Source organism: Apostichopus japonicus, chromosome 1 (genome assembly GCF_037975245.1).
Source record: "Apostichopus japonicus isolate 1M-3 chromosome 1, ASM3797524v1, whole genome shotgun sequence".
Taxonomy (NCBI): Eukaryota; Metazoa; Echinodermata; class Holothuroidea; order Aspidochirotida; family Stichopodidae; genus Apostichopus; species Apostichopus japonicus.
The window spans coordinates 987,649-1,000,420 of NC_092561.1; the positions used below are offsets into that span (position 1 = coordinate 987,649).

Genomic DNA, 12,772 nt, shown 5'->3' on the forward strand with positions numbered 1-12,772 from the left:
TGTATTTTGTCACGAATATTATTAATGTATTTTATTTATTTGATAGGTTCTTGATGAGGATGCCTCTTCAGAGCTGACCTCTCCCGTGGCTGGTAATCTGCTCTCACTTACCACAACATTGAGGCAGTGTGTAGCATATGACCAATCACAGATAGTAGCCAAGATGACATCACCTAATTATGCAAGAGTTTCAGACCAGTCCATTCTCTCAGGAAGGGGATCTTTCTCTCAAAAGAATGAAGGCAGTTTAGACATACCTATTGTATCCCTTACAGGGATTTTGAGAGATCTACTTAGATTCCTGCTTTTGTCTGGTACGGTTGTTTGCAAATTTCTTTCAAAAACAAAATATCTTAACCACATTCCACTTTGCTAGCAGATTGAACGTTTATTATTGATATATTTTGTCATAGGAATGGTTTGATGTATTACTCTCTCTCTCAAATGTGCTGAGATTAGCCCCACTCCACTCTACTCCTCTCTTATCTGTCCCTTCTCAATATCATTTACCTAACCTGCCAATATTTGTAGCAATTTAGCACCCCTACGGGTGTAGTTATCCAGTGGTGGGGGAGGGGGGGGGGCATGGTGGTCCTTCTAATTCTGTTGTGTGAAGCTAGTCACTCAAAGTAACTTAAAAAGTAAATCTCTCTTCGCCGATTTTCGCAGGTGGTTCACATCAGCTGGTCCGTGCAAACTTGTATGGCGCCCTCTTGAATTACCTTCAGATACCTTACCGGCCGCCCAACGCATCCAACGTAAGGCGATCTACTATGTTTTTCCAACCTCCTGTGAGCGAAGAGTTTGAGAAAATCATGGCAGCCAGTCTAGCAGTGATTGAAGAGTTTGGGGAACCCCTCTGTAGCCTCATCTGTCGAGACGCTTGCGAAGGACAAGAAGTCGGAAGGGTAATATTACAAAAATAATTTTTTGTGTGTTTTTGATTTGTTTGTGTTTCTTTTCTGATCCATTTTTGTTTTTATATTTTTGTTTCGATAAATGTGGTATACTGTTTTGGATTCTAAATTAACATAACAATAGACCTAATTGACTTGGCTAGTCAACTTTCATTTCAGTTAATGAAGCAACAAAGTTGGAAAATTTTGAATAGCAGACAAAAATAAATCCATGAAACATGCCACTTTGGTCACCATATTTCCTCCTTTGACAGGCGTAAAGTGTGTGTGTTTTATCCCTTAATGCCTTTCCATAAAGTACATGTCAAAACATTGAGAAAATCATCCAACCATGAGATATATCTAAATTATGACTGTAAGACAATGGTTTGGCTGACGGTCTACATGGGCCTGGAAAGTTTTCAACCCAGATAGCAATGAAACAATGGCTAACACACTAGCACTAGTTGGGCATGCATTCCAGTAGGGCCTTGGACCTGAACACCCTACGGACTTACCATAGGTCCAAGTGACAGCTTGGTACTCTCTGGCCTTTTGCTCCAACTAATCATTTTCTCTGTCTCTCATAAATTGACAACCCCAGCTGTAAGGCTTATCCCGCCACTGTACTTTAATGCTTATGTCAGTGCTTCACAGGACAAGGATCACATCCAGTCTGCCCTGTTTTGTTTCAGACACCGTCTCTGTTCAGACTGGTAATATTTTTGGTCTCATTTTGTTTCTAGACGCTGGCATTATCTGTGCTCAGCGCCGTGCTATCCAGCGACAAGCGTGGTGGCTGGCTGTCGTTTTTCACATCTCGAGGGTACCTTCGGCATTTCGTGGAGAGCGTTGCTCAGGCAGACAACGAATTGCAGGAGGCCCTGCAACTGTCACCAGAGCCACTGAGGGCGGTATACATCTATGAATCGACAATGGTGAGATTCCCGTTGCGACTCTTTGCCCGGGATACGAATTGTATACTGCAAGTATCCTCCATGGGCATCCATAGAAAGATGAATCTGCCTCTGTTATGTTTTGTTTTTGTTTCAATAATGATATAAGTAAAACAGTGCATCCACTGGAGGAGGGGGAGGCGGGGGGCAGAGATTGGAGGTCGTCGGAGGGGTGGTTGTAAGAGAGCACCCTTGTAAGGACATGCTATTAAATCTTCATGTTTGATCAATTGTCTTATATAAGTGCACAGACTTGGTCATTTATCTCGATAAGGATTTTTGTTCGAAGGCACACCAAAGGTACATGTTAGGTGTCAGAAGATAATTCCTTCCTGGGTAATCCCAAGGTAATCCTTCTTGGTAATCCTTCTTGGGTAATCCCAGTCAGAGCTTAACTTCAGTTAAGGTCGTCCAGCCTGGTCTCTTAATTGTCATATCACCTAGTTATATACTTGGTAGTGTAGAGCATGCACCCATCCCATCTGTTCTCAAACCAGCGCATTTATTTTTCCGTTTTATAGTCCTTTCTCACGGTGGTTGCAGAAGATCCAGTCGGTGCCAAAGCACTATTAGAAGTTGACATCATGAATAAATTATCTCAAGTTCAGTTCTTGGATCTGAGGCCTGATCGTGAAATACAGCTGTAAGTGTCCCCTCCCCCACCCCTCCCCCAACCCCCTCCACCTTTTCAAAGCTCTAAAACTGTCGGCATGGAGTGAAGGAGTGGTGCAGCGGTTGGAGTCGTCAGCTCGTCTCCTAGGTAACCAGGAAACAGTTTTTCCTGATCTCCTACAGCAGTTCTAAGGCAGTCATGTTTCAAAGATCTGTATTATTAGCTCCAATGATAGCTAGGAAAGTTTTGTGATTACGTAATCAAACCTGCCACGGTCGTAAATCGACCTCAGGCCCTACAATTAGCCCGCATAGCTTCTTTAATATGACAGAGGTCTTTGCAGAGCACGACTCCCCCCAAACAATCAAGAAAAATCTCGCTTAATTGGGCGGACTCCTAAAGTAGCTAAAAAGTCTTCAGATTTCCAAGGTAAATTGTTAATAATGTTGTCACTGAAAGTTGCAGTGCCATCATGTTCATATAGCTTCAATAACAGATGCAGCATAATTTACAAAACCCAACCACAGCCTGCTATAGTTAGGGTCTAAACAGCAGACCTTTAAGGTTACCGGGTTGTTCGTAGAACTTGAGTTACTTTACTTTTTATGGGGGGAGGTAGGAACATTAGATGGAAAGAAACAAAAATTAGATGACAGTTTAAAATGCAAAATGATATAGAAATGTAGATGTTTTTAAACCTTGATAACATTATGCATTCAATACTTATGTAAATTTTTTGAGGTCTAGAAATTGAAAGTGAATTGACGGCCTATTATTTGCTTCCAGATACCCAGCTCCTGGTTCATCGTCTTGGGACCAGTACGAACAAGAAGAATCGTTCGTTCCCACGGTGATGAGTAGGTATCGCCAGCTCTTTTTCCCGGTATTGCGACTCTGCCAAGCTATGTTGACGTCTCTTGGTAGTCACCACAATGCCGCTGTACATCAGGTAAAGTCTATAGTCATCACGCCACGGAATTTATCGTCGCTCTCGTACGCCATAGTTTTCAGTTCCCACTGATGTTATCCTAATAACTATTACAAACTCTGAGAATGATCCCTTTTGCCCCAGATTTAAGAATGTCAAATTTATCAAAGGCTTTTCTGTTGGTAGGTTTCTTAATCTGATTCCCTTTCTACGAAGCCTGGCTTTTGACAGGCGTAGTGTAGAGCAGCAGATGTTTGCCATATCTGTTTAATGTAGGTGGTAGTCTCCTCACAAAGAATCCTCTGACCACAGCTGCGTTCCTATGTGACAGCTGTGACTACTGGACATATCTCATTTGTGATTCTTCTCCTCTCTCTCCTGGTTCCAACAATGATATTGTAGTACTTAGTTATTGAATTGCCTGTTGACTTTATAGTCTCATTGTGTGTTAGCCAAATTTAACTTAAGATTATGAAAGAAAGGGTTCTTAAATTGATTTTTCTTTAAATACAAACCTTACTTTTGACAGGTTCTTAACCTGGTTGTTTCTCATGCTGATGTCTTCACTGCCATACTAAGAGAACCAGTCCTGAGTTTCAAGGCTGAAACACTGCAGGAACTTTCCCTGGTTACATGTGTTTTAGGATCAGTTGTTGGGGGAGGTAAGTTTAACAGTTCACTTAATTTCTAGTTAGTTTATTCAGCTTGACTTAATTTAAAACAGAATCTTATGTCAAAGATGGTATGAGGGTGAAGGAAGGTTTCAAACATGAAATCCTTAAAACTATTTCAATTTTTAAATGAATTTAACCAGTTATGGGTTAATCTAGATGACTTGTCCCCACCATTACCTCATCCCCATCGCCACCTTGTTCAAAACGCCATCTCATCCCCATCGCCACCCCATCCAAATCGCCACCTCCCCATCGCCATCCACTTCCCATCGCCACCTCCTCCCCATTGTCACCGGGTCCCCATCGCCACCTCAATCCTATCGCCACCCCCTCCAAATCGCCATCTCGTCCCCAACGCCACCCTGTCCGAATCGCCATGTTCAAAATGCCACCTTGTCCCCATTGCCATCCAGTCACATTGTCACCTCGTCCCCATTGTCACCTCGTCCTCATCGCCACCTCATCCCCATCGCCACCCTGTCCGAATCGCCACCTTCAAAACGCCACCTCCTCCCCTTGCCATCCAGTCCCCATTGTCACCTCGTCCCCATTGTCACCTCGTCCCTATCGCCACCTCATCCCCATAGCCACCTCATCCCCACCACCATCTCCCCATTGCCACTCTGTCCCAATCGTGTCCCCATCCTCACCTCTTCCAAATCCCCCCCTCGTCCATATCGCCACCTCGTCCAAGACTACCGGTTCCTATGTAAAGAAAAACTGCTATACATCTTTGGACTTGTACAGCAATTTGACCATATGACACAGCATTTTGCTGTGCAATACCACTGGATAAATGGTTAACTGAAAACGTTTGTCTACTATGTAGAATATTCTTAGTTGCAGTGCTAACATGCTTATAAACAACATTAAATCTCCATGTTTCCCCACTTCTGCATAAATTGCTTTCTATTGCCATATGTTTGAAAGCTATTGGCCTCTGAGGTATTTACATCTGTGCTAAGAGATTTTTATTCTCCCTTCACAGTGGATTACTTTGATCCCTCGCTATCGGAGACGTCGGGCCCAAACCAGATTCCACTACAGACACATGTGACCCGTCTCCATCGAGAGTTGCTGGCGCTGGTTCCAAGATACTGCGCCATTGAAAGCTGGTCAAAGGAACTCAAACTGAGAGACTCTAAGCGGAACCAGGACCATCCTAGTAACAAGGAGGAACTGAGACGCTTTCTTCTTGAAATCACAGCAAACCTTGTCGGTTACTGTCGGACGGTCATCGTCAGATCAGGTGAGATATCATGTTTCCTTTCGAATGAGGCTGATTTCTCCAGTGGTTGCTATGGGCTAAATTTACAATGTTATACACTTTCTTAGCGTAGCATAACAAAACTGTTTCTCAACCGTTGGTTTATTTTCAAACAAGCCTTCTGAAACCTGTAGCAGTAGAGTAGCGAAAATGTGTTTTGATATTTGTGAGTGTTTCCGTTATATTTCACCATGAGAGAGAGCTGATGGGAGGTCTGATATATATGTAACTTAAATCTCTAGGTTTACCCTGTCTGGGATTGTAAGTTATGTTTGGAGAGATCAAATAATGATTTTTTCTTACTTTCTATGGTATCTAATTGTTTCTTTGTGCAGTCCCTACTTCTTACATTCTTATTGTGCATATTTCTGTATTTTCTTGTTTCTGAACGCAGCTGTCTATCTCTCTGTTTATATATCCATTCACAGGAACCACTGCTGCGGATTGTCAGATTTTATTCACGCCAAGCATGGTAGAGGCAACAGGGAGGGATAACTCAAGAACTGTTGGTATGTAGACCTAAAGAGCAAGTCATTAGAGGGTGACTTTAAGTAGAGTAGATAGTCCAAGAAAAAAGAACCTTTGGTTTATACCAAGTTTATTTGTCAGCAAGGATCATGTTTATTCATTAGATTCAACCTTTATTTTATACAGAGAATATTTGTCAGTGGGGATCATGTTTATTCATTAGATTCAAACTTTGGTTTATACCAAGTTTATTTGTCAGTAAGGATCATGTTTATTCATTAGATTCAACCTTTGTTTTATACATAGAATATTTGTCAGTGGGGATCATGTTTATTCATTAGATTCAACCACTGGTTTATACCAAGTTTATTTTTTAGTGGGGATCATGTTTATTTATTAGATTCGACATTTGGTTTATACAGAGTTTATTTTTCAGTGGGGATCATGTTTATTCATCAGATTAAAACTTTGGATTATACCAAGTTTATTTTTCAGTGGGGATCATGTTTATTCATCATCCTTTTATCCGACAACTCTTCCTGTCTTGCCATGTTTGTTTTGCTTCACTGATTCTGTTGTTAATCTCTTTCATGTTTATTCATCACACTTTCTCTTATATCATGATTATTCATAAGGTTGAGCCTTTCTGATCTTATTTGTTTTCTTTCCCAGATTTATCCTTTGCTAACCTTGACGTGTCCAAACCACCGAGTCTTGGAATCATCGTCCGTTACCTTCGTCAGACATCCCACGAGTTCCTGATCTGTTTGGAGAAGTTACAGCAGCTCCAAAATAAAATGGAAAACATCAGCAACTTACCTACAGAGGAAGTCAAAGAGGTACGTAACCAAAGCGACCAAGACGTTTCAAATTCCCTTACATTCAGAGGAATAACATAAACGAAAGGAAAGTGTGAGCAGTCAGTCACATATATGCAGGATTATCCCTACTCTTGAAGTTCTGTGCAATATCGAATATGTTGTATGCTTAAACCTACTTTGTAAATCACATGTCCTACAGAAGTTGATGTTGCCATTATGTGGTGCGATGCCATCTATTTATGAAGAGAGACAAAAGGCTGAATTGTTTTCTCAAATGAAAAGCTCTGATTTCTATTTGTTTTGTTTTTTCAACTTTTTTTAACAGCTTGCACTACAAAGTACAGTGATTGGTAAAGAGACTATCAACACAAAACAGAGACTGCAACTAGCTACAAAGACCATTGGAAAAATGGTCAGGGAAACGTCTCTGCATCTAGCATTGCTCTACTGTATCCTTTTCGAAATGTCAGTAGTTTTGTCAAATTATTTTTCTGCAAAATTATCTTTTCCCCAAAGAAAAATTTCTCTCTATTTCTCAGTATTTTAGTCTCCTTGTAACATTTTTGATTGTCATCAATTAATGTCACTAGCCCTGCCTTTCAAAAGTTTTGTTTTTCTTTTTTTATTCAAGCCATCAGTTATTTTCCAGAAGTCATCCTAAAGCTTCCCCATGTCTGCATTTAGTGCTGTTGTGAATGTAGCTGCCATATATTGGCTCATTCAAACAGGAGGAAACACATTCCAATAATAAGTCGGGTGGAAAATTGACCTATTTTCACTTTACATGAAATCAATTCACTTTTTATGTGGAATAACGGCAGAAAGTTGTTAATGTGCATTGTTCATTTGTTATGTTGAAATATCCTATCATAATTAGGTCCCACTGTATACAAATTCCCAAAACTTACAAATTGCTTTCGTTTTGGTCATTAAAAATTCATGATTTTACTTGATTTACGGTTGGATGTGAACACTGCTTCGAATATTTTAAGTTTTATACAGGTAATATTTATACGATTGGGAAAGCCAGGCAAGTTCGCAGAATGCTTGCTCGCAGGCCTCGTATTGCCCACCATTGATATAAGATAGTGTCAGTGTAGAGGCAAGGCGTGGTCCAGTCCTTAAATGAAAGGCGAGGTACAACAGGTCTGTTTCATTAGTATGCAACCTGTAGATCCAAAAAGCTCTTTAAAAGAATAGTCCAGGTCAAAATTTCTCTTTGATACATTAAAAAGGAACATAATCTAAGCATAAATTTTAAAGAAATACAAAACATTATTTATCAATGTGCAACAATGACGTCACACCTGTTTGCTCCAAGTTCACGTTTGGTACAAAAAGTGGCAACTACAACTGTAAATATCACAAAAACGGTAAATAGGAATTGAATGGAAATTTCACCAGAATGCTTAGATTATGTTCCTCTTTAACATTTCAAATAGAAATTTTAGGCTGGACTATTCGTTCATAGCTAACAGCTCCCTAATTGAATCCCTCAGATAAGAAAAAAACCTTGCATGAAAAGTAAACGCAGGATTTGATAATAATTATAATAATAAAGAGCCAACCACACCCGTGGCATAGAACTCTGAGTACATTTTAAGAACTAAATAAATTAATTACGCTATGAAAATTAACACGATTCTTGTCAGCCTGGTTAAAGTTTTTTTGATCAATCAAGAAATTAGAAAGAGGGACGAACAAAAATCGTTATCTGATACTTGATCTTGTTACCTCTGTGGAGCACCCTGGAGTGTCTGTTTGTGATGATATTTTCTTAACTTAAGTTATAAATTAGATGGCTTAGAGAGTTCTCTCTTCCTAGTCTGGCGCCATCTTGAATACTACTTCCTGCACTGTCATCCTTCGTTAGTCGGTAACAACGCCTTCCCCCTCCTCGTGAACCGACGACCACCTCGAGACTTAGTCGGTGAGTAACACTCCAGTCACCGCTTTTAAAAAGGGGGGGGGGGCATTTCAGGAATGGGCGGGGGGGAGGGTAGGTGAAGGACCTTCTACTGCACATTGAAATGGGATTCTGACGACAAGTTTGAGTAAAGGGGACATTCCCATTATATTCCAATGAATGCCAAAAGGGTGTCTTTGCTTCTCCCAGTATAAAATGGGTACAGCTTTGTCCAAATGGACAAATGGACAGAAGATAGTAGTGGTCCTGAAAGTTGGAAGAGAATCAGCAAACAGAATTTTTAAGTTTGCAGATGATCATATCCTGACTTGTTTACTTTGTTGTTGTTGTTGTTTTTGTTGTTGTGGTTGTTAAATAGAAAAGTAAAATTGTATTGGTTTGTCTTGGTAGTGAAGTGTCAAATGACAGGGTTGGTGTAAGTTTGTGTCTCTTGCTTAGCTGTGATTGGTTCATTCACTGAATAGCGATCCTTCATTATTACTCTTAGCTTTTCCCTCCAGATCAATTATTTCACACGACCAACCTCTAAAAACCTTTTGTTCTGTTTAGATCCTCTCAGCTCTCTGTTAGATGACACGACGGCTCCAGCAGTGAATGATACCACCACTCTTAATCCAGAGCTTCTTGGAATTACCAAAGAAGACCTACAACAGGTTAGTCATCCTCTGTGTAACCCCCCCACACCCCCTCCCCTTTCTCTAACCCACTCATTTTCCTTGTGTTCTTGAAGCAGAGTTAACATTTCTTGATTTTAAGCTCTGAACTCAAGTTCTGTATAACCTTGTCATTTGTTTGCATTTGATTTATTAAATTATTCAACAACTTTCCATTCAGAGGGATTTGCATGACTAACATTTCTTGCATTCTATCTTGCTTTCTTTGTTGTCAATGACAGTTGAAAATCGATTCCGTGGCATGTCTGAAGGAGAGTTTTCTCAAACGGGTCCTGGACGTTGAGACCAAGTACAGTCCGATGAGGAGATTCCGTTACGCCTTTGTATCGGCGATGGTCCGAAGAATCCGTAGGCTTCTCATCGTCGACTTGAAATAACTGCCTCCTTGTGGTGTAACTGAATTGTGAATTCTCCGGAAATGGCCATCGGGTGAAAGCCGAGGAGAAACGATCATGAAATTCTGTAATCGATTGGCGGGAGAGAGACAGAGATAGAAGAATGAGGAGCATAACAAAGAAAATTGATACATAGTTGTTAGAGATGTTATCAGAAGATGTTTATTTCGGAATGCTTACAGTTTGTGGGTGATACCCTGTTTGCTGGATGTACTAATATCCCTAAAGAACATTCTTCTTGTTTAGATAAAATTTTAAAAAATGCTGATTCAGACAAGCTCTGGACTGCTGTGGTGACCTAGGACCAAAGGGAAGTAGTTGATCTTCCTGTAAGATTTGAATAATGCTATGTAAAATTATTTATTTATGGTGTCACGATGTTGTAATACACATATTTGCCAGGGTATCGTTATGCAGATAAAATTGCATCATGTAAGTGTGCGTTCCATCTGACGCAGTGTCAAAAGTAGCATGCTGAGAGGGCTGCAGCCAGACTGCAGCCGGGCTGTGTAGTGCAGTTTAACACAGTATCCACTGCTGGTCTTCAGAAATAATCTCTACAATATGATATTGATTTAGCCTTGCTGCAGGGGGAAATTTACAGCTGTCTTCTCTGACACTATGCCGAAATTAGGTGTCCAGCTTTGGAAATGATTGGTGTCTTCATTCAGACTTACTTAGTCGTACATTTTTCCGAGTAATTAAAATTTACCCGTCATTATGAAGTAACTAAGCAAAGAATAAATTGTTAACGAGGGACTACTTTCTTATTCAGTGGGCAGTAGACTTTCTAAAATTACTGAATATTACAAATAGATGGTAAAAAGATGGTTGATTCTTTCTTTATGTTACAAAAACATCAAGAATGCCACAAAAGTTTGATTCCCTATTATGACTCATTAATTCTAATTAGATGCTTAGACCATGTAAGACTAATTAGATGTACGACTAATTAGATGTAAGACTCTTCTCTGATGTGACACAATACTACGAGGAAGTTTGTGATAATGAAAAAATATTGTAAGAAAATAGTTGGCAGTGAATCAAATTAAAATTTGTTGACTTGTTGTATACAAGGAATCTTGGGAATTTATAAAAGGTTTATAGAATCATTTTTATTGTCGCATTGAAACCATAAATCAAGTATCTTTGTGACTGCCAGCCTGTTCTTTTTCAAGTCTTTTGACGAAGAAGAAGATGAGCAAACCATTTGAAGAACTATCATGAATTATGAGGGATTGTCCATGAATAGAACTGAATCTATTATACATTAGTACAAAACTCTGCTGTAAGCTGTCAACATTAAAACCAACAGCTCGATATTTGATCCTGATGCTTAGGAATTTAAGTTATGATTTTAGGAAAGACTTGCGCAAAAACAGATCAAGTGACATCTTCCCTTGCTTATTTTACGATATACAAATTAAGTGCTTCTAGGGTATCACAAATCTATCGCTAGATAAATTTCCATATTTTGCTGTGAAAGCCTTGAACTCCAATCTCAGAAGCTCTCAAGGCCAATGATAACAGGAAACATCAGTTATTCAGATAATATCTCCATGACGATGCTGTTATCACAAACAAACAACACATTTTTTTTTTTTCTGGAGTAGCTGTAGGCTTTTCTGACAAGATTTGTTAGCTTCTGAGAATCAGTGAGAAAGGTAAGAACCACGGTTGCAGTTATTGTTGTGTGAAATGTTGGATAACTTTCCTTGAAAGGATGAATTTATAATGATTTTGTAGTCTGGAAGGATAATATGCTGTAATATTGGGGAAGACAATGTTTTGCTGAGATTGAAATGAATGGCGATAGAAATCCATTCAGAACATTTGAACCTGCGAACACAGAGATGATACTGAAGCAGAACGTTGCACGAAAACGTTGGATACACTCCTGTCATGGACTGTGGTCGTACAGTACACCATATATGGTCTTATTGTGCACCATATATGGTCTTATTGTGCACCATATATGGTCTTATTGTGCACCATGTATGGTCTTATTGTGCACCATATATGGTCTTTTTGTGCACCATACTGATCTTATTGTGCACCATATATGGTCTTATTGTGCAACATATATGGTCTTATTGTGCACCATATATGGTCTTATTGTGCACCATATATGGTCTTATTGTGCACCGTATATGGTCTAATAGTGCACCATATATGGTCTAATTGTGCACCATATATGGTCTAATAGTGCACCATATATGGTCTTATTGTGCACTGATATGGTCTTATTGTGCACCATACATGGTCTTATTGTGCACCATATATGGTCTTATTGTGCACCATATATGGTCTTATGTGCACTGATATGGTCTTATTGTACACCATATATGGTCTTATGTGCACCATATATGATCTTATTGTGCACCGTATATGGTCTTATTGTGTGTCATATTTGGTCTCACAGTGCACCTTATGTAGTCTTGCAGTACACCATTTATGGTTCTTAATCTGTTACATTTTATAAATTACAGTATAACTTGTTCTTAAAGTACACCTTATTATGCGGTCGTATAGTGCACCGTATATGGTGTTAAAGTCTGTAGTCAAACAGTGCACCATGCATGGTTGCACAGTACACCATATATGGTCTCTGATTGCACCATGTGTGGTCTTACAGTGCACCATGTATGGTCTCACATTGCACCATTACTTGACCTGTAACTATTAACATTGTTAATATGAAAGAAAGTTCTAAAAACACAGCTCTAGTTTACTCTGCTGTAGGTGTACCGTGACATTTAAACCTGTTTTTTGGGGGAAGTTGGGGGGAGTTGGGGGGGGTGGGGTGGGACTGCCTTTGGTTTGAATGATCACTATTAATCAGAAGAAGAATTACAAGTGTATATTGTTATTGATTATTCCTCGAGATGCTCTCACATTCATGCCCTTGCCATGGTAGGGAATATTGTATATACTTTATGTCAGGTATTAAATACTGTCAGTGACATTCACACACTGACAATAAATTTTGCACTGATTTGTAAGAATCCTGTCATTGTTTTGTTAATTTGAATAGTTTAACGTCAACTATGTCAGATCTTTTGGTAACCCGAGCCACCGCAGGAATGACGTTCTGTGTTGAGATTTGAATAAACCGAAGATATGTTTGTTTTTAAATAACAAGGCCAGCACAGT

At 39.6% G+C, this 12,772-nt stretch overlaps 1 protein-coding gene across 2 annotated transcripts in view; it reads left to right on the forward strand.

The window, feature by feature from the left end:
- Window positions 1–12,624, forward strand: part of LOC139971449 (nuclear pore complex protein Nup205-like) — a 41,169-nt gene extending 28,545 nt beyond the window's left edge. For both annotated transcript variants that reach the window (XM_071977968.1, XM_071978057.1), the window contains exons 26-38: window positions 47–314; window positions 670–908; window positions 1,643–1,834; window positions 2,374–2,495; window positions 3,252–3,414; window positions 3,923–4,055; window positions 5,056–5,316; window positions 5,763–5,843; window positions 6,475–6,641; window positions 6,949–7,072; window positions 8,422–8,553; window positions 9,100–9,203; window positions 9,446–12,624. In XM_071977968.1, coding sequence (XP_071834069.1) covers window positions 47–314; window positions 670–908; window positions 1,643–1,834; window positions 2,374–2,495; window positions 3,252–3,414; window positions 3,923–4,055; window positions 5,056–5,316; window positions 5,763–5,843; window positions 6,475–6,641; window positions 6,949–7,072; window positions 8,422–8,553; window positions 9,100–9,203; window positions 9,446–9,601 — 2,142 coding nt within the window. In that variant the 3' untranslated portion in view covers window positions 9,602–12,624. The remainder of the gene's footprint in view (window positions 1–46; window positions 315–669; window positions 909–1,642; window positions 1,835–2,373; window positions 2,496–3,251; window positions 3,415–3,922; window positions 4,056–5,055; window positions 5,317–5,762; window positions 5,844–6,474; window positions 6,642–6,948; window positions 7,073–8,421; window positions 8,554–9,099; window positions 9,204–9,445) is intronic.
- The last annotated feature ends 148 nt before the right edge of the window (window positions 12,625–12,772 follow it).